Raw genomic sequence first — 20,534 nt, forward strand, 5'->3', positions numbered from 1 at the left:
CTGCATAACCAGTAACCTATAACCAAGTTACGCTGAATGCATAACACAGATGGGCTACAGCAGCTTCAGACCACAGCAGGTGACTGTACTGACACCCAAGAACAAGAAACTGAAGCTGTAATTCACACGGGATAAAACTGGACAATAGAAGAGTGGAAAAATGTTGCCTGGGCCGATGACTCTCCATTAATGAAACAACATTCAACAACAATCAGAGCATGAAAAATAACATGAAAGCACAGATTCAACCTGCCTTGTATCAACAGTTCAGGATCCTGGTGGTAAAATGGTGTTGGGGGATATTTTCTCGACACATTTTAATCCCCTTAGTATCAACTGAGCACCATTTAAATGCCACATCCTACCTGATTATTGTTGCTGGCCATGTCTACCACTTTCATGACCACAGTGTACCCATCTCCTGATGGCTGCTTCCAGCAGGATAACATGCCATCACACACATCAAACAATCTCAAACTCATATCTAGAACATGAGAACGAGTTCACCGTACTCCACAGTCATCAGGTCTCGATCTATTTGATTAGATTTTTTGGAATGTATTTTTCTCTTTTTACTTTTAAGTCTTGTTTTTGATGTTATTTTGCCATCTGTTCATACAATATGTACAGTTTAAAGAGTGTCTTATACTAACAAATAAAAAGACTCACCATCTCGGTTGGAGAGCAGCTGCACAAGACCGTTCAGACATGTGTCCCTCACCTCGCTGATGTTGGTAGCACAGCGACCAATGGCTTGGATTGTTGCAGCCACAAAGTCTTTATCCATGCTTTTAATATATGTCTGCCAGAAAAAAGCAGCCACTCTGCATATTAATTCATACAGGAAGACAAAGTTGGTTGCTGACTGACTGCTCTTCCTAAAACATGACTTATATTTTTTAATTGTACCTGAAATTCTCTGAGGATGGTGGAAATGTTTGTCTCGTTGGCCAGATTGGTTAGAACCTCCAGCTGCAAATAACAATAATAAGAATCCATCATGTTCTCATATCTCCACAAACTGCTAAAAACTTCTGACCATCTTCAAAAAAAGAGAACAGAAAGCAACCTTTAGGACTTTGATCTGAGTTGGATCTGTTGAGCGGATGTAGAAACTCTTCAGATATGGTTCAAACATCCCCTGTGACACACAAAGACAGGAAGAACCTCCGTGAAGCTTCGTTAGAATAAAAATACCATTTAAACACATAAATATAAAACAGAAGAAAACAGAAACACCAGCTTTAGCTCACCCGTCTCTTAATGGACATTGTTGCCACGTTCTGAAGAACAACATACTGGACTTCACTAAAAGAAGAAGACACAGAGTAAGTAGCGATCGAGGATTATTATCCTGATAACTGGTAATTATTTTGCTGTCAGAAGAAAACAAAATTTTTGTCTGAGACAGGCTAAGAAGCGAGGGACAAGGAGGAGCTTTCAGGAGGTCTCTAAAAAAAATGACAATATGCAATCCTGATTCTTTTTTATCATCATTTCAACATCCTCATGACTTTTCTGTCACTGATCATGACTGAAATCACACCATCACAGACGCAGGACGCATGCATCAAGTGCATCGGCCATTAAATTGTTCCCCTGTTGTTATTTAACCCACTTTAGTGCCTTATTTGGGACCTCTCTCCATCAATACATGGCACTTTAAACAAATGAATTGTATTCTTTACCTGCATCTCTCAGCTTTTAAGTGATTGATAGAGTTTTTAGATTTTACATGGACCTGCTCTGACTTGTTCTTCTTCCCTTGGTATGTCATTACAAAAAACAAAAACAAACAAAACTCTTCTGCAGCTGTATCAAGGAAATCATTAGTATTAAGAGAAGTATTAAATTTCACCACGATTCATAAAGATGTTATTCTCACTTATAATTGAAACTGCTTGCAGTGCTTAGCCGCCAGAGTGCTAACAGCTGAATTTCTAGCTTTAAGGCAGAACAAGTGGCATCTCTACGAGTTGTGCTTTCTGTTTATTTTAACTTTTTTTTTGTCCGATCTGTCAGAAAGAACATATTGTTATTGCTAGTAACAGCTTCAACATCTGGATTTCAAAATTAAAAATGTTGAGGGTAATGTGACCTAGCTTACTTTTTCAAGCAATAATTCTTAATCTTATGCAAAAACTAAAAGAATTCCAAGAGACGTTTCACAATTGGCCTCTACTTGAAACTTCTGGCACGTTTGTAGCTACCCCTGTACGCCACAAAACGTAGCAAGTACAAATGTTTTAAAAACATTCCTGTTAAACATCAGCGCATTATTATTTAAGGCAGTAAATCCATGTGGTTATTATGCGAGCCCGGACGCCACAGAGTCAATAGCAATAAGTCTAATGAAAGATAAGGTATGGTACAATGAATTTTGGACGACTCTCCCACAGAGAGATGCTGGTGTTTGGTCGCTGCTGATTGATGATCCCATTACAACACACCCTGAGCCACAGGACCACTTGTGCAATAAAAAGCTGACAGTGTGCAGGACTTACAGGCAACAGGCCACCGATGTGCAATCATCACTCCTCATGGTTTATGAGTTCATGCTTACTTCAGCTTCACTGGGCTCCCTGTTTAATTTTACTTTCTGCTTCTAGGCATCAGCGATCCATTTTATTACGCTCACTTGTTATTTTGTTGTCATACTGTTTTCCACTTTGCTGAGTTTTGTGGTTGTTAAATCTTTTTTCCCCTCCCATTTAGCTGTGTATTTTTTCGACATTTCAACTTGTTTCCTGTTACTTTCTCCAGAGGGGAGGGTGTTTTAATTTTGGAAAATGGCGATACAGTGATTTGAAAGCAATTTATTTTGAAATTATAGACTGTAAAGCTCACCTGTGGCTCCTCAGGAGACGGACCAGGGCCTTGGCAATCACACCAACCTCCGCTTTAGGGGCCAGATGGAAATACAGCTGAGCCACAGCCATCACCACCTGGATTGTGTAAAGAATGAGAAAACAGAAACTTTTAAGTCTCACACAGTGACATAACCTCCCAATGTAAAAAAAAGAAAGAGGTGTAATGGTGAGTGTTGGGCCATTAATGAGTTTTGTTCTCTATTGAAAATTCATTCATTTTCAGCAGTTAATTACCAAGGCATCACTACCTTATGCTTATGTTGCACTGGAGATGACGAATGTGTTTGGATTTATTCTGCTCATGTGTTAAATATACATGAACAAACTAAAGCAAATACAGATTTGCTCTCTATTTACTGCTCTAGCAGTAAAAAGTTCATTCAAGAGGCAGGAGTTTTAAGATGCTCAATATGCATTGGAAACAGTTCTTACAAAGCAGAATTAATTGTGTAGATCCAATGCAGCATGTTAAAAAAACCAAAAGCGCATATGCACTGGAATGCTGACTGGTTGAAAAGTGGGCCTGAATAGGAAATGGAGCAATATTGGAGTTCCCCATGAAGACGACAAAGTACAAAAAAGCTCAAAAAGCAGCATGAGAAGCACCAAGAGCAGTGGACAGCTTTAATTGTTTCACTTTATGACAATGTTTCCTATGTTTTCACTCCTGTATGGTGACCCTGAGAGTTCAAATGCACGGAAACTTAAGAAAACACCAGCAAATAGAAAAATGCTGCGAAACCACAGAAAACACAACCAAAACTGAATAACAAACATTGGCTGTAGAAAAAACACAAAAAGGTTTTTGAATGTTTGTTATTACCCGTTTACTGTTAGCCAGTCACTTTCACAGCTGTTCCCAAAAAACACTCCTTATATGTTTTGTGAGGTTTTTTTGTGACATTTTGTGGCATTTGTTCTGTTTACATTGAGTTTTATTCTAATTGTGTCGCAGACATCATCATTTATTCCACATATTTTTAACAATGAGTCCTGTTGACTCGACAACATGTAGACAATGGCTGGATCACACAGGACCAACGCACAACCACGCTAGTCTTTTGAGAGAAAATAATGTTTGAGGCGTTCATAGGTGTGGTTGATTTCATGTGTAATTCACAAAACTTGCTCTGTTTTTAGTTAGTTTCATATCAAGCTCAAATGTTAATAGATTCTATAGTTCGGCATTAAATATCAGCTGTAAATTGCATGTCACAAACATTACTTTGCGGACCTGATTCTCCTCCTTATATTTCGTGGTTTGAGTTCTCACCTCTTACACATGCTGATAATCCTTTTTTTTTTTACACCCAAACCCAGTTCGTGTTGGTGCAATGCGTTAGTAAATCTGGCCCTAAACCCTTTACAGGATGCTTCCTCATCAGTCAGTCACTTCAGCCACCTCTAAACAAGAACTCTGAACAATGTTGGGAGAATCAGGTCAGAGTATTGTCCTTGTCCTTTCTTATATGTAGCACACAGCAGGAGACAACTGGAAATGTTCTATTTGTTTCAAGAAAGGGTAGACACATGGGTAGACACCTGAATCTCAGTTGATATTCATGAAAGAAGTTTGAATTGACACAGACCATTTCTGATTGTTTACTGGTAAATTTATGGGCTGTAAAGAGATGCAGAGCTGAAAAAAATGATAGTCTGTAGGTTTGTCACCATGAGACTAAGCTTCAATGCTGGAAACTTTAAAGTAAAAAAGACCAGGTTGTTGGTCTGCATCAAAGTCAGAGCAGTCAGACTGGAACCAATGACACTTATTCATACCTTCATCACCTCTACACTGGACTACTGTAATTCTCTCTATTTGGGTCTTCAACACTCGTCTCTCCATCGCTTGCACTTAGTCCGCTTGCTGCTGCGCGTCTTTTAACAGGTGTTAGACTGTATGAACACATCACTCCAGTTTTAGCAAATTTACACTGACTCCCTGTAAAATATTGTATTAATTTTAAGATTCTTTTACATACTTTTAAATAATATGGCGCCTAGTTATTTAAATGAATTCCTCAACATGTATGACCCCAAAGGAGCACTGAGATCATCTAGTCAGATGCTTTTAGCACAACCAAGGTCTCGATTGAAACATAGAGGAGATCGGGCCTTCGCAGTAGCAGCACCCAGACTCTGCAATAATCTGCCGGAGGAGACTCGTACTTCAGAGTCTATTCAGTCTTTTAAATCGCATCTTAAAACTCACTTTTTTACTTTGGCTTTTAATTCAAGTTCAGTATGAGTACCATCAGGCCTGTTTTATGTTTTTATTGTTAATTCACTGCCTTCTTATTTATCTATATTTGTTTCTCTATTTTTTTTTCTTGTTTTTAACCAATTGTGAAGCACTTTGGTCAACTCTGTTGTTTTTGAATGTGCTATACAAAGACATTTTGAATTGAACTGAATTTGAATTGACTGTAGAAAACTTTATATACAGTCATTGGTTGGAACTGATACCTGCAAATATGCAACTGTATGAAGTCATCACTGGAAAAGGAAACTATTTGGTTTTCCATTTCATTGGTTTGATGCAAAGCAGGTAACCACATAAAGAGCAATTACAGCTCCATGATTGACTTTTCCACTTCATGCAAGATAAGCGAACACTTGTTGGCTCAGGAATGGGAAAAGTGTTTCATATTTTATTTCACCACAAGAAACCAGCTCGCCTACAGCAATACAAAGGTTGGATAATGTGTGTGACGGCAGAATTTCACAATATCTAACATGGGTCAAAACAGGCTACTCAAGGTGACCACAGCAGCACTAATGCATTGTGATGCTTTATTAATTTCCTTGGGGAAATTGCCCTCATTTTTGAGCAAGAGGTCAGCTCAGATTAAATGCTGTACACAAGGACACTTACCATTAAAATGCTTAAGTGTCAGAGGCTTTATAAGTTGAATGAAGACCTCATCTACTCATTAAGAAATGATTTTAGAGGGCACAGCCACTTTCCATGGTAGTGAGTCAATAGACTGAGTTTTACTGCAGGAATGTGTGTGTATAATTCAAAAGAGCAGAGGTCTCACAGCTGCGTTGCGGCTCTGCAGGAGCGGTTTGGTATTCCTTAGTAGCAGTCGGTGGTCTGGATCCATCACATATGGCTTCCTCTTAGCCATGGCAGCAGCCTCGGCCTTCTTCTCCTTCTCCTCTTCGTCTTCATCCTCATCTTCATCTGAGCCGTAGAAGGTCTTATCGCCGCTGCCTCCCTCCTCCAGCAGGGACTCCTGCAGAGAAAGTGATTCTTGAGGAGTGCTTTCAAGTTATAATAAAATTTTCACTACAAGATGCAAGTAGATGTATACTTAAGAGTTCTGCTGTCTCATCCTTCCCAATTCAAGTGTTTAATCCTAACTTCTATGGCCACTGTAGGACTAATGTGTCAGTTAAGAGAGATAAAAAGCATTAAATTTACACCCCTTAATGGCTGTGGCCAGCCGGCATGATCTGATATTGTTTCGATCACATCTTCATCTGCCCCAGAGTTTTCGTGTATCTCTAGAAGGCTGTCAGCCCACGCTTTACCTTAGCTGTCAATGCTGTGTGAGAGGTGTCTGCATCTATTTAATCTGGAAAAGGCTATATAACTTTGTGAAAGGAGTTTAAGGTCAATAAGTCAGAGAAGCTCCCGTCTGACCGATGACAGTGATACTGGGTTGAATTGTTAAGGATACTTGAACTTTTCTGTGTGAAAGACTGCTGTTTTTGCTACTGTTAACCTGTTAGCCTCTGTTAGATACTGTTAGCTGCTGTTATCCGGTGTTAGTAAAACTGTTGTTGTAGTGGACACAATTTTTGGGACCCTGATGCTTTAGGGAATAAACTCATACAATGTGAGAATGTAATCAAACTGTTTATCAGATGTATATTGAGCTTCAAATGTATCAGTCTGATTTTTATGATACTCAAGCTTATCATTAGCTACCATTATGTTAGCTTAAAACTAGCTGCTGTTGCTCTTTAGCTGGCTCTTTTCGTCTGTTGACTGCTTATGTTATACTTGAGCCCTCAGTTCATCATCTGTATGCTTTTAGCTCCTCCTCTCTTTATCCTCCATTTAAGCCAACTTTCTGCTGATTGGCTGCCCCTTGCAAAAACATGGTTTGCTCTCATCGATATCACAACGAGGCAAGAGCAGAGAATGTGTCTGAAACTGAGCTCAAAGAGCAGTCTGGGGTTTTGGCTCACATGGATTACTTGGACCTTACATGAAACTTCAGCCATGTTTAACCTTCGAGCGACCAAATGTCTTCTTGTTAGAATGGTTTCATTAAATACTTTTATTTTTATATCTTCTTCTTAAGTGAGTTTGTACTGAACCTACGCTGTTTCCACTCTCAGCCTCCACCACTCTCAGCACTGGAGCCCCCCAGGGGTGTGTTCTGAGCCCCCTGCTGTACTCTTTGTACACATATGACTGTGTGGCCACTACCAGCTCCACCACCATCATCAAGTTTGCTGACGACACCGTCGTGGTGGGCCTGATCTCTGATAACAACGAGACGGCCTACCTGAAGGAGATTAGGAATCTGGAGAACTGGTGCCAGAGGAACAACCTCCTTCTAAACGTCAGTAAGACAAAGGAGCTGATAGTGGACTTCAGCACTAAGCAGGAGAGGAACTACCAGACCCCCGTCATCAACGAGTGCCCAGTGGAGAGAGTGGACAGCTTCAAATACCTCGGAGTTCACATCACGCAGGACCTGTCATGGTCCTGTCACATCAACACCGTGGTGAAAAAGGCCCGACAGCGTCTCTACCACCTCAGACGCTTGAGAGACTTCCAACTGCCCTCCAAGGTGCTCAGGAACTTTTACTCGTGCACCATAGAGAGCATCCTGGTGGGAAACATCTTAACCTGGTTCGGGAACAGCACCATGCAGGACAGACGAGCTCTACAGAGGGTTGTGCGGTCAGCTGAGCGCACCATCCGCTCCGAGCTCCCTGACCTGCACTCAATCTACAGCAGGCGGTGCTGGACCAAGGCCAGGAAGATCGTGAAGGACCTCAGCCATCCCAACAACGGACTGTTCTCTCTGCTGAGGTCAGGAAAGCGATTCCGCTCCCTGAAGACCAACACAGAGAGACTGAGGAGGAGCTTCTTCCCGCAGGCGATACGGTCTCTCAATCACACCACCACACAGTACTGACCCACACATATAGTTCTTACACACACACTGGACTTTCTGGACTTTGTTTTTGCACAACACTGGTCACTATATTCTTCATTTCCGGTTAATACTTGTACAGCTGCTGTTATTGTGTATATATTTATTTATATTTAGATTTCTTCATACATTCTTATATAGTTCTATATTGTGTATTGTGTATTTTGTTGTACAGTTATTTTATTTTCAACTTTAATTTATATATTTATCTTTATCTTATTCTTCCCAGTTAAATTTACCCTTCATTCCAATTTGTGTTGTACAGTTATTTCATTTTTAACCTTAATTTATATTCTATTCCTTCTTAGTTAAATTTACCCTTTTTAATTTTTCATATTTATTTCCTATCTTATTCATAGCCTTTTCCTTTTTTGTTTTCTTTAGGTCACGAGCAGTTGTCCAAGCATTTCACTACATATCGTACTGTGTATGACTGTGTACGTGACAAATAAAATTTGAATTTGAATTTTATATATGAGACATATTTCAAGATATTCTAATGACACCCAATTTGGTTTTTAATGTTTTTTATGTTAGGACTTAGAAAATGTAAATGATATAAGACAAATTATATTATTTAGACATACCTTGCATGTTATCTCTTGCAAAACAAACCATCTGCATTTCAATAACACTTTAAATCTTGAGTTCCGTTTGAGTGAATTATATATGCAATATGCAAATATACAGTAGAAAAACTACACTGATCAACAACAAGTCATGGTCGGGGTGTTTTTTTCCCTACTTTATTGTCTCCATTTAAACCTAAATCTAAACAATTCAATGCCAATATAAATTTTATAGCTGCAGATATAATTATACAGCTGGTTTGGTAGTCCACGATCTCATCGCTGCACTTTGCAGATGATGTGGTCTTTCTGGCCTCATAAAGAACTGATCTCAGTTCAATTTATTTATATAATGTCTATTGCCGCACGGTGCTTTATATTATAAGGTTTTAATAGAGAGCAACCCCCACAAGACAATTCTTCACGAGCAAGCAGCTGGCAACAACTCCCTTTAACAATAAGAAACCTCTGCCAGACCCAAACTCAGGGAGGAGCAGCCACCAGGTTTGTGTGACATACATATCAGTCTTGTTCACAAGTCGGGAACAAAGCTTAGCAATAGAGTGTGGAGCCCTAGTCTCTATCATTCAGGAGACTAGAGGACTCAGACTAGAGGGACTAGTCCTCCACACTGAAAGGAGCCAGTTGAGGTGTTTTGGACATATCCTACTGTGAGGAGGCCCACGATATGCTGGACAGATTATATCTCTTGGCTTTGGCTTTAGTAATGCTTCAGTGTCCTCTCAGAAGAGCTGGAGGAGGTGGCCGGGAAAAGGAAGGTCTGGATGTCTATGCTTAGACTGCTCCTGCTGCGACCCAGAAAAACAGCAGAAAATTGGATGGATGGATAATAGGTCCTTTTTAAATCGTCTATGAAAGTCATGAAATGGAGAAAAAGGAGCGCAGTGTGGAAAAATGTCCTTATTGTAAAATGGCTGCAGCACATTTATGGGTAATTACTACAATAGCAATGTTGTGGAAAAAAATTGTTCCATTTGGGCCTAGTCACTTTTGACAAAAATAAGTCAACAGGTGTGTTTATAAAAACTGATAAATATACTGAAATTAGGTGGCAGTGAGAGAGGAAAAGAAATGACAGGATGATTGTACCACTGCACAGTCACAGTAGTAGCTAATGTACCTATACACCTCTGCTGCACCGTAGTCACCCAATATGTGATTCATATGCAAATTAGAAAGTAGTGACAAAACATAATGGCTAAACTTATTTCTAGGGTTGTAAGTTTGCGTGGAGCGTTGTAACAGGCAGTGATGAAGCCGGTGATATTTTGTTTATATTATATGGTAAAAAAAAAATAAAAAATTGTTTATATTATGTACTAAAATTCATCGATACAAGTAGAGTCTGCATGTTAGGTGTTACTGCTCCTCAGTATAAATTCACGTTTCTGTAACACACAAATTAGTAATGAAAGTATTCGATGAGACTCTAACCTATGAATCTCTTATTTTACCTGTTCAAGTGTGAACATCTGCTGCTTCTGTGTTTCTTACTTCACTCTCAGTTAAATAAAAACTAAAGACTGTCAGACTGAGGAATTGGTTAACCCAAGTGCAAGCAGAAAACTTGATGTATTTACAGAGAGTGAAAAAAGGCCACAAAAGGCTGTACAACAATGAAAAGAAAATGAACATCTCAAAATGGTCAATAAGATTAAATCCCCTAAACTGAGAGCGTCAACGACAGAACGCATGGCAATCTGACAAAGACAGACTAAACATACACTAAGAGGAAAGGATAATAAGGATTAGATGAATCAGACTTTTTAAATTCTCGACCGTGATCTCATGAACTCTTCCAATGAAGTCAAGTCAACGTGATTAGGAAAAGGAGGTAGAAGATTGGAAAGAGCAAAGTTGGAAATTGGAAATTTTTTGGACTGCTCTTCAGTTACTCACCTGCACCTTCAGAATAAATTTGCACAAGGAAGCGAGCTTAGGTTAGGTAAGGAACACTTGAACCAAGTAGGGTGGGAACAGATCGAAAGCGGGAAGTCACAACATAGAAAACCACATTCAAAAAGTGAAAGACGGACAAGGAAAAAACTCACATAGAACCGAGAATAACCAAGGATAATAAGAACAGTTTCACATTAGTCTATATGTTACTCATCAAAAATGTAACAGCTGTTGGCCTGCTTGCTTTCTCGTGCTGTGTGTTGCTTACTTACATTGATGTTTGGGTTGAGAAACTGCGTTCTGGCGTAGCGGGTTAGCATGTTGATGATGACGACCTGCCCCCACTCCTCAACATCAATCAAGAGATTACACAGCTTCCTGTAGTTCTTGTGGATTAGATCAATGCGCTCCGGACACACCTCTTCAAAAGCCATCACAACGCTTCCTGCCACCAACTGCAGTGCATTTCAGACCACACACATTAAGATAAAGTTCATGAATCTTCCTTTAGGAGGTTACAAGTTAGCCCTGTGGATTTTAACAATATCCATGCATTGTACAATTAAATCTTCAACGGTACAAAAAACCTGTAACTACTGACTGACTTCTGCAGTCTGTTTCTGGTTTTGTTGCATTTCCCAGAGAAAGAGCTAATGCAAAAACTGCAAGGTGAAAAAGGAGACTGGTTAAACAAATGATAAGCCTTGAAACAACCGGGGCATTAAACGCAATGTGGTGCTGTGCACAGCAGCTGGTCCCTGATATTTTGTGCACTGTGTGGTTTGCAAAATTGTATTTATCTTTGCTGGAAATAAAATCTGGAGAAAACACTGAATCAACAAAGAGAAGAGAGGAAAAACACACCGTGGTTTTGTCAGCGAGGAGTTTCTCTATGACTTCAATCAGCTGGTCTTTTTGTTCAGGATCCAAACTGAGAGGAGAGAAGAATAAATCAGTAAAAATGCATGAAAAATTGTTCCAGGAACTGTAAGTAATCATCCTCAAGGGTATAAAGAAAATGGATTTTACTGCTAGAGCAGCAATGGGTTCTCAGGAGTCTATTTTTTACTGCTAAAGTTTTACAGTTGCAGCAAGTCATATGAACATTTGATCTAGCAGGCCTAGTAGTTCTCAGACTGGGAATCAAGGCTCCCACAAAGAAAAAACAACAAAGAATTCATAAAAACTGTGTTTTTCTCTATCAAATTTATATATTTCCTACTGTGTTAAAGTTTGTAAAAAAGAGAAATGGTCATATGAAAAATAAAGTTTCAATAGGACTGTATGCAGTCCTGTAAAAAAAACAAAGCACACTCTTACTGCTTCCACTGGAATTAAGAGGGTAAGTAGCAGACAGGTGCGGCTAATCAAATGCACTTGATGAATTATGACCACCTCCATAAAAGCAGACAAGTTGTTAGTTTGCTGGTCTGGAGAATTCAGATGTATGTTAACACAATATTGAAATCCACCCCAGAAAATTTGTTCTCTTTTGTATGAATGTCTGTTTGGGCTCCTAAAAAACAAGATGCTACATCTCAAAGGGTTTATCCTGATACAATAAAGCCGTGCAATGCTCAGAGAAGTTGCTAAAATCCCAAGACTACACCGGAACTGTTAGGCATGCTGGTGAAGAGGTGATGATTTGGGTTTGTTTTGCAGCCACCAGACTTGCAGCACTTTCCAGTTGACCATTTACTTCTCTGTATATCAACGTATTTTATAGTCAGTTATGAGGCCATCTGACTAACAGCAAACTCTTGTCCCAAATTGGACCATGAACTTGGAAAATGAGCCCAAATACACCAGAAAATCAGAATGAGTGACAAAGATAAGAATCAAGGTGTTGCAATGACCCAGTAAAGTCCAGATCTCAACCCAGTTCAAATTTAGTGGTGAGACCTTAGGAGAGCTGTGGATAAATAACCAAAACTTTATAATGACTGTGAGAAAAAAATATGATCATTAGTCATTATAATAACTGATACACTAAGAGCTAGCAACTCAATAAATCATGCTAACTTTGTTTTATAAACCTAAAACTGTCCTTTTGGGTTCGTACCTGTATAGTTTAGGGATTGCATGTGCTGCGGTCTTCCTGACATACGGAGACATATCCGAAGCAGCTTCTTTGATGGCCAACATCATTATTGGAACGATGATTGTTACTCTTATGCTGGAGAGGACTCGCAGGGCGCTGGCTCTGATCAGCTGGTTCGGATCCTGGAGAAGTACAAAGTGGTGGAAAAATACACTTTTAGAGGTGGTGAAATGTTGCATTTTGTTCATCGCAAAATAGTAATAAAATCTAAAGGAGCAATCTGTAGTTATGCTAGCAGCTCTGTGGTGCTGTTGCCGGGGCTAGTAGTTCCTGCAGTTTTATGCTAAACTCAGGATGCTAACATGATCACAATGAATAATATAAAGGTCAGTCAGTAATGAAATACAACACTGTTAAGTAAAGTAGCTTACCACTTTTAGGAAATTAGCACTAAAACACAGCACTGCCATCGCTGGTTCTAATATAAAATGTTTTTTAAATTTTATTTATTTGGTCGTGATTTCAGGCCAATTTATCCAGTAATTGCAGATATTTAAATCAATTCATTTTCATTTCATTTATATAGCGCAAAATCACTACAACAGTTGCCTCAAGGCACTTTATTTTGTAAGGTAAAAACCCTACAATAATACAAGGAAAACAGAAAGCCCCAACAATCATATGACCACTATGAGAAAGCGCTTTGGTGACAGTGGGAAGGAAAAACTCCCCTTTAAGAGGAAGAAACTGCACAAAGAATCAGGCTCAGTGAGGGGCGACCATCTGCTGTGGCCAGTTGGGGGTAAGTGGATGAAGACAGCAGAGAGACATGGTGTGAAAGAGAACAATTAAATTAGTGCTGTCAGCGTTAAACTCGTTAAAATGACGTTAACGCCATAACCGCATTAAATCTCCGTTAGTGAGTTAGCGCGGATCGCCCCGTGCATGGGGCTGTATGGTGCTAACGCGTTAACGAACTAACCGCGCTAACGCGTTAATTTAAGCAATCAATTCAGTTTCATTTAAGCTTTTTTTGTCCAAATGTTGTAAACAAGTTAGGCTTTTAGAGCCATTCACTCATAGTTAACGAGGACTATCGTGCAAGCTAGGTGAATTGCAGCTAATTTTTGTATAATATGAAGACGAGGCTTTAGAAAAATGGTTTATATTATCTCAAATCTAAAAAATTGTCACATATATAAACTGCTGTACCTTCAGACCTCGCTGAAACGTGGAAATTGAAAGCAGAGCAAGATCCTGCTGCTCCTCAGCGTAACGCACCAAGTAAACATAGACCAGCTTCTTCACCTGGAAAGACGAACAGTAAGAGGGAAAGAAGAAACAAATGTAATCGTTTAAATTTTAACAATTTCATCCAACCTGTGTGTATTAGCTTAATTATTTTCACTGAGATGAGTCCAGTAAGGCACAGTTATTAAAACATGCAAAAGTGGAGAAGGAAATTGCAATTTTGTTTATATGAGATAAAACTGCACTCCACGGAGGTTTGGAAAATGTGATAAGATAATAGGAAGGAAAATGAAGAGTGCAGAGCCTGTAGCACATGAAGCAACATGAGACTAGGTTCATTACCAACCTCTATGTTTTTACAAGCCACGTTTTTCACCACAGCGGGGAAGAGATCTGATGCATTTTTACCTCGGGCAATCATCTGCAGAGAAAAGACGCATCCAAAAAGCATAACAAAGATTTCACAAGATGGCATTTTTCAAGCATTTCAATTGTTGGCAAGAAAAAATACATTTTTTATGTTTTATTTTATCTTTTGATGCTTTTTTTTGTGCTCTTGGCCCGGCAGGAATGATGAATGAAAAGATGGGTGTGGAGCCTCAGAAGTAGAAATCTGACAGAGTATGAATATTTAACAGCTGACTGCACAGTTTGCATCTCTTATCACAGTAGTTAAATCATTGGAGGCAGCCTTTGTCTTATGGCTCAGAGCACAGTTTTATAAAATGACTGCATTTTGACAATAATACCATGAGATTAATCGCCAGTTTTGGTATAGAGAGCATGCTTCTGGCCTTTTCTTAGTCTCAGAATAAGTAAAACATTATGCATTGTATGTTTTGCATTTAAAGGTTTGACCTTGTGCACCTGTGTACCCGCTGATCAGTGAAATCTCAAGGGGGGGAAATCTGCCCCTTTCTGCAATGTTAATGTTCCAGCTAGCCACTTACTTTAGTTAAAAAATAAAATAAAGATTTCCAGGTTTTTATGTGAATCTACACCCACTGGCCACTTCATTAGGCCAATGAGTTAACTATTCATCAGCTCGTTACAGCATCAGTGACATCATCAGACAAGATCAGTTAAATAATAACTAAAGTAATTTTTTAAAAATTATGGTCATTATTAGAGACAGAAAGGAGGATTATGGGTATGCTCACTGGCTAATCAGATGTCAGCTGTGTGCCTTGGTTTCACAGTTAACACTACCTGTTGCTAATCATCAAGATGGAGACTGCAAAGACACTCAGCTCAGCTCAAGGCTTCAAAATTGAAGTAATGACAGACATGGTGGCTATGAGGATCTTTTGTTTATCGTCCACAGTAAACGTGACTTATTTTTGTATATATTTATTTTGTTTTGTATATATCCCTGTTGACTGTACGTTTTTCTCCTGTTTGCTATTTATTCCTGTTGTCTACTATTTATATTGTATTGCGGCAAAGTTGGTGTGGAGCACCCACAATTTCATTGTACATATACATTCTATTCTGTTCTCTGTTCTGAAATAGTGTTATACAACAGTATTATCCATGACATTTTTTAAAGCATGATAACAAACTTCATGGCTCACTCTTGATGTGATCCTAATTTCCCCACTGTGTCCATCTGATTTATACTCACAGCTACAATCCGCTTCATTGCCTCCAGCTTCAGGGAGTCTTTGTTGCTGTCCAGCATCTCTTTCAAGTCGTCATGTCTGTGGGAAGAAAACATTATAAAAATATATTTCACAGCATGGAAACCACCAAACACCCAGAATGCAACAAGAAGTACTGATATGTTTTACTTTTAAAGCTCAAAATTGATCAAAGACTACAGCTGTGACCCCAAAATTATTCTCTTTGAAGTAGGAAAGCCTCACAAAATAAAGAAACATTTGAACATAAAATACCTGGATAATTGGAACGTGACATAATCGCTAAAACAAAATGACTTCTCAAACACAGACTGTTGATAAATGGGTAGAAACGAGTGTTAGAAATATTTTGGATGCAGCGAAGTAGAACAATACATAAAATAGAATACATTAGGTCTATCAGTATCATATACAGTTGTTTATTATTTAAATAAACAGTCTAGTGATTTTATTAGCCAAATGATGGGCCAGTGATATGTGAATCAGCAGCTTGTTTGATAAATGATATTATTTCTTCAGCATTTTCTAATTGCAGATCGTCATATGCAAGGGTTTATCGCTGTTCTTTGGTTTTTGATTTTGATGTTGCAGTTTAAAGAACATATGATTACCACGCTAAATCAACAAAACGATGACCAAATCAAGTAAAATATTTTGTTATCACTTGCAGAGTTGAAAAGTATTACTAATTCAAAAAAATTATAATTTATCATATTTGTACTTGACCAAAAAATATAAACATAAGATTGTAAAGCAATTGTCATCTTCTCCAGTTGACTCTATATAAACTTTAATGATGATTCTTGCTATTAAACCACAAGATTTTAAACCATAGCAGAGAATGTCTACTAGCTTTTTCCTATTAACTTGTTCTTTGGGTATAAAAGCTTTTGCTGTTTTATTTTATTCAAGCGCAGTTGTACTTTGGCTAATGTTCATTTTCCACTTCAGGTTTTTAGATTACTAAACAGAAACCAAATAAAGATTTGAGGTGTTCGGATTTAGCTTGTAAAGCTAGTTTTCGATTTAGTTTTTACTACTTTTATTACTTTTGATATCAGTTTTTTACGGAGGAGGGAAAAAAAGTGGGCATGTCTTTTTTTTTTTGTTTCCAGAATTTTGAGATTAAAGTCAGAATTCTGACTTAAATCTCAGAAATCTGACTCAGATTTTGGACATATCCTTTTCTTTTTCTAAGAATTTTGACTTTCATCTCAGAATTTTGACTTTTTTCTCAGAATTCTGGAAAAGAAGAAAAAATAAATGTGCCCACTTTTTTTCCCAGTGGCCCTAATCCTCTTCCTTAGTTTCTGTCATCTGATACTGCAATATTTACAATTTATAATGTGTATTATATATTTTATTAACATTTGCTGCATCTAGACATAATACTATTTTTGGCTTTGCAATAAGCTCTGCTAGCATACTTGCCTCTATCACCTGTTGCATCTATTGTACAGTTTGTCCATCGTTGAGTGCCAACGAAATGCTGATACAGCAAACTGAAAACGCATTCTCTAGTTTTTATCCAGGAGCCACATGTGGATGACACGAAATTCCATCTAACTTGGACTTGGCAAAGTATATTTATTGTTTTATTGTATATTATTTTCTAACAGCTGTGCTTTGTATCTGCATACAGACTACTGTATAACAGTGCTTTGTTCTCCAGCTTTGCTCATCCATCATTACTGTCAGAAACAACAGAGCGGTCAGCTCACACAGCAGTCTGAGTAGATCTAAGCATCTCCACCCAGCTGCAAAACAAACACAAATAAACGGCAGTGACAGTTTCTACCAAACCTGCCTGTAGGAGAACCTGCAAACACTGGTTTCAGTAAGACAACACAACAATACAGACAGGAACAACTGCTGCAGCTGTCAAGATAAACACACCAGGCTAATTGAATTCTGAAATACTGATGGATGGCATTTTCATGCAACCTTAGCATTCATTCGGCTGCTTCCCCATAAATAAGATACAAAAAGACTTCACGTATTTTCATTCCACAAATACAGAAATGCATGACAACTTTGAGGAGTTGTCTATATAATACCCTCAATCATAACCACTTTAAATCAACTTGTAAGTCTTATTTTCTTTTAATAGTAACAGTGTACATATATATAAATTTGGCAGTGTTATGTGGGTATTATTCAATTTCTGCCCTTCAGCCAGCTGTTTAATTACCCACAATAACAATATGATTCAATAAAAGCAGCTTCTGAAATGTTTTCACATCTAATTATGGAAACAGTTGCACTCATACAGTAAGTTTCTTTAAATCTGACATTACTTAGCACAAAAGGAAAACTGTAAACTACTCTAAAACCACCAAACAGGACAACTCTCTCAGCAGACAGACCTTTCATTACGAATCAGGGTCTTGTCATTTGGTGGTATGGGAAAAGAAGGGTGGAGTTCAGTTGGTGGTGGGTGGAGTGATTGCTGCACATTTCCCCCAGCGGGTTTCCAAGGCAACAAAGAATGCAATAAAATGAAGTTAAGTGATTTCCCGGTTTCCCGGAGAGCCTTTGTTGCATCTGACAGTATTACCACGTGGGATCATCATCGACTCTAACAACCGAGTCCAGAGTCTCTGAAAATTATTGAGTGACTGCACACTTGTTTTAGAACAGGTGAGAGATGAGAGGCTCAGATGTGGCGAAACTGGGGTTTCCCCTCACACAAACAACCTCGCTGCTGGCATTGAGAGTATTTCTTAAAGCTTCTCTTTTAACTGAAGTATATCTGAAAAATAAAGGGATCTATATTGTATTATAGTGCTGGCTTCGAATTTGGCTAATACCCCCTAAACTGTGAGACGCAAATGTAAAATATTGTTCTTTATTTATATCACTACAACATGCAGGTTGCAATATACAGCTTCTGCTACCAAAGTTTAAATATGTTATTAGTTGTATGAGCTTTTAAAAGACATCATTACACTTCTATAATTCATGTCAGATCCATTCATCCTTCTCCAGTTCAGACTGGAGGTGGCTGGAGCCTATCCCAGCTGCAATGGGTGGTACACTCTGTAGAGGCTCACCTACATGTGAGACCCTTCAATTTAATAAATTAAATCAACAGATATTCAGTGATTACTACAGTAAGTGCATACATATTACTGATGTGCAGTTATATGTATTCTCCATATCTTATGGCATAACTGGGAAACAACCCCTCGGCTGTACTTTTCCAGCTTTCGGCTAAAGTGCCAACAAAGTTTTCGCTAGAGCTCCTTGTTGCCAGGAACAGTAAACCGCACAATCATAGACTCAGCCCATCCTTGTTGGTGCCTCATTGGCAGATTTGTATAAGGATGTATATGACTGTGTGCTCTGCATTTGAGTTACAAGTCAAAACACATTGGTCAAGCAGTACTGCAAATACTGCTAGAGCTGTAACTTCCTCAGATCTTGTCATCTTCTCCGTAAATGAAGTTGTGTCCAAAATGCTTTAAATTAAAAAAAATCAAAACATTTTCCTTCAGATTAAAATTAAAGCTATTGAGATATTGGACCCTCGCGGTTTATATAGTCTCTCAGTCAATAGACACTGGGGACCTGTCAAGTGTGCCTCACGCCCTAAGACAGCTGGGATAGACTCCAGCTCCACATGATCCTGAGCTCGAGAAGCAGTTAATAAAATGGATGGACTGCGAGATGGAGTTTTATAATTCATAACTTTAAAATTTAGCCTTATGAGGGTGTTGACATTAACCTTCAAGTGATTGAGCCATAAATTTGTACATGTGATATTTTACAAATGTAAACATTTCAGAATATCTGTTACAGGTAAATGAATCAGACCAGGCATGATGAGAGCCAGGAGAGCCTGAAAGATTCAAAAATCAAAGAATGTATGAGGAAATGATCTTAAAACAATGTTGTGATTAATTCATCCTGTGCAGTGTGAATGTATCTCCCAACACTGCATGTTATTTAAATCAGGCTCCAACCAGTGCTACAAATGACTTCCGAAAGAAGATAATCAAACTGCAGGCAGAACTTTTACTTACTCTGCTGTGAGAGTGGGAGGCTGCTGGGGTGCACGATATAATTCATCTGTTTTGGTCATGTGACAGCAGTGAATGGAGGCTTGCAGTCTGTGAGGAGGTGGCTGCTGCAGAACACAGTCGGTTTATCACGACTCTGCCCCGAGTTTAAAGTGTGTGTGCGCAGGCGTTTGTGTGTCTGTGTGCTAAGAAAAGCCTCTGCTTTTTGCTCCGCCAAGCATCAAAGTGTTAATAATTGCACTGCATTGCGAATAATATAGTTCACTCTGTCACACACTTCAAAAACCTGCACTCATCAAAGACTGTCACATTAAGACACCACAGCAAGGATTATTTTTGGATGCAAGTACAGAACTCTTGCTGTTTTGTTTTTTTATATTTTGGTCAAAACAAACAAGAAAATAAATGAATGGATATTGCAGCCTAATGTTGATTTACAGCAGAAAGGGAAGGAAGTGGCTCATTTCATCCTTTAAAATAATGAAAATGAATCACAGCCTTTGGCTAAAACAAGTGATCATTTCTATCAACACAGCCTGAAACCTCAACTTCTACTTACTTTGATGTGGGAAAAACCTTTTTGTCTTTAAAAGTGAAAAACAGATAAAAATATTACAAGGCAAGTCTCAAAATGGTAAATGCACTGGTTCTTTTATAGTTTATTTCTGCTATAACTGAGGACTCAAACTGGCGTATAAAACAAAATGCCAACTCTTTTATTCATGTCTCATTCACCCATTTACAAACACATTGATACAGCAACATTTTCTATACCTAAGTGCTTTCTATCTAACATTTATACTCCAATGAATGCAGTGGGAGCAACTCAGGGTTCAGTATCTTGCTCAACGATACTTAAGTATACTGAAGCAGGCAGGGATCGAACCACTAACCTTCCGGTTAGTCGCTGACCTGCTCTAGCTCCTCAAAAGACATCCAACAGCTATAAAAGCGTCTAATGGCAGAATATGTACCTTATGTACAGTTATCAAGTGCTATCAGAGCACATATCAGGCCACATATGTGGTTTACCATGGCAAC

At 38.6% G+C, this 20,534-nt stretch overlaps 1 protein-coding gene across 12 annotated transcripts in view; it reads right to left on the reverse strand.

The window, feature by feature from the left end:
- Positions 1 to 20,534, reverse strand: part of ap3b2 (adaptor related protein complex 3 subunit beta 2) — a 62,424-nt gene that overhangs the window by 31,067 nt on the left and 10,823 nt on the right. For all 12 annotated transcript variants that reach the window (XM_085282859.1, XM_085282852.1, XM_085282848.1 and 9 more), the window contains exons 2-13: positions 15,456 to 15,531; positions 14,178 to 14,252; positions 13,793 to 13,888; positions 12,602 to 12,762; positions 11,404 to 11,470; positions 10,812 to 10,994; positions 5,912 to 6,109; positions 2,848 to 2,945; positions 1,254 to 1,308; positions 1,070 to 1,141; positions 910 to 972; positions 670 to 802 (exon numbers count right to left, since the gene is read on the reverse strand). In XM_085282859.1, the coding sequence (XP_085138985.1) occupies positions 670 to 802; positions 910 to 972; positions 1,070 to 1,141; positions 1,254 to 1,308; positions 2,848 to 2,945; positions 5,912 to 6,109; positions 10,812 to 10,994; positions 11,404 to 11,470; positions 12,602 to 12,762; positions 13,793 to 13,888; positions 14,178 to 14,252; positions 15,456 to 15,531 (1,277 nt within the window). The remainder of the gene's footprint in view (positions 1 to 669; positions 803 to 909; positions 973 to 1,069; positions 1,142 to 1,253; positions 1,309 to 2,847; positions 2,946 to 5,911; positions 6,110 to 10,811; positions 10,995 to 11,403; positions 11,471 to 12,601; positions 12,763 to 13,792; positions 13,889 to 14,177; positions 14,253 to 15,455; positions 15,532 to 20,534) is intronic.

The sequence above is a fragment of the Mchenga conophoros genome, linkage group LG7 (assembly GCF_057382185.1).
Source record: "Mchenga conophoros isolate Kocher_MC1m ecotype Shallow Benthic linkage group LG7, M_conophoros_male_GT1.1, whole genome shotgun sequence".
Classification (NCBI taxonomy): Eukaryota; Metazoa; Chordata; class Actinopteri; order Cichliformes; family Cichlidae; genus Mchenga; species Mchenga conophoros.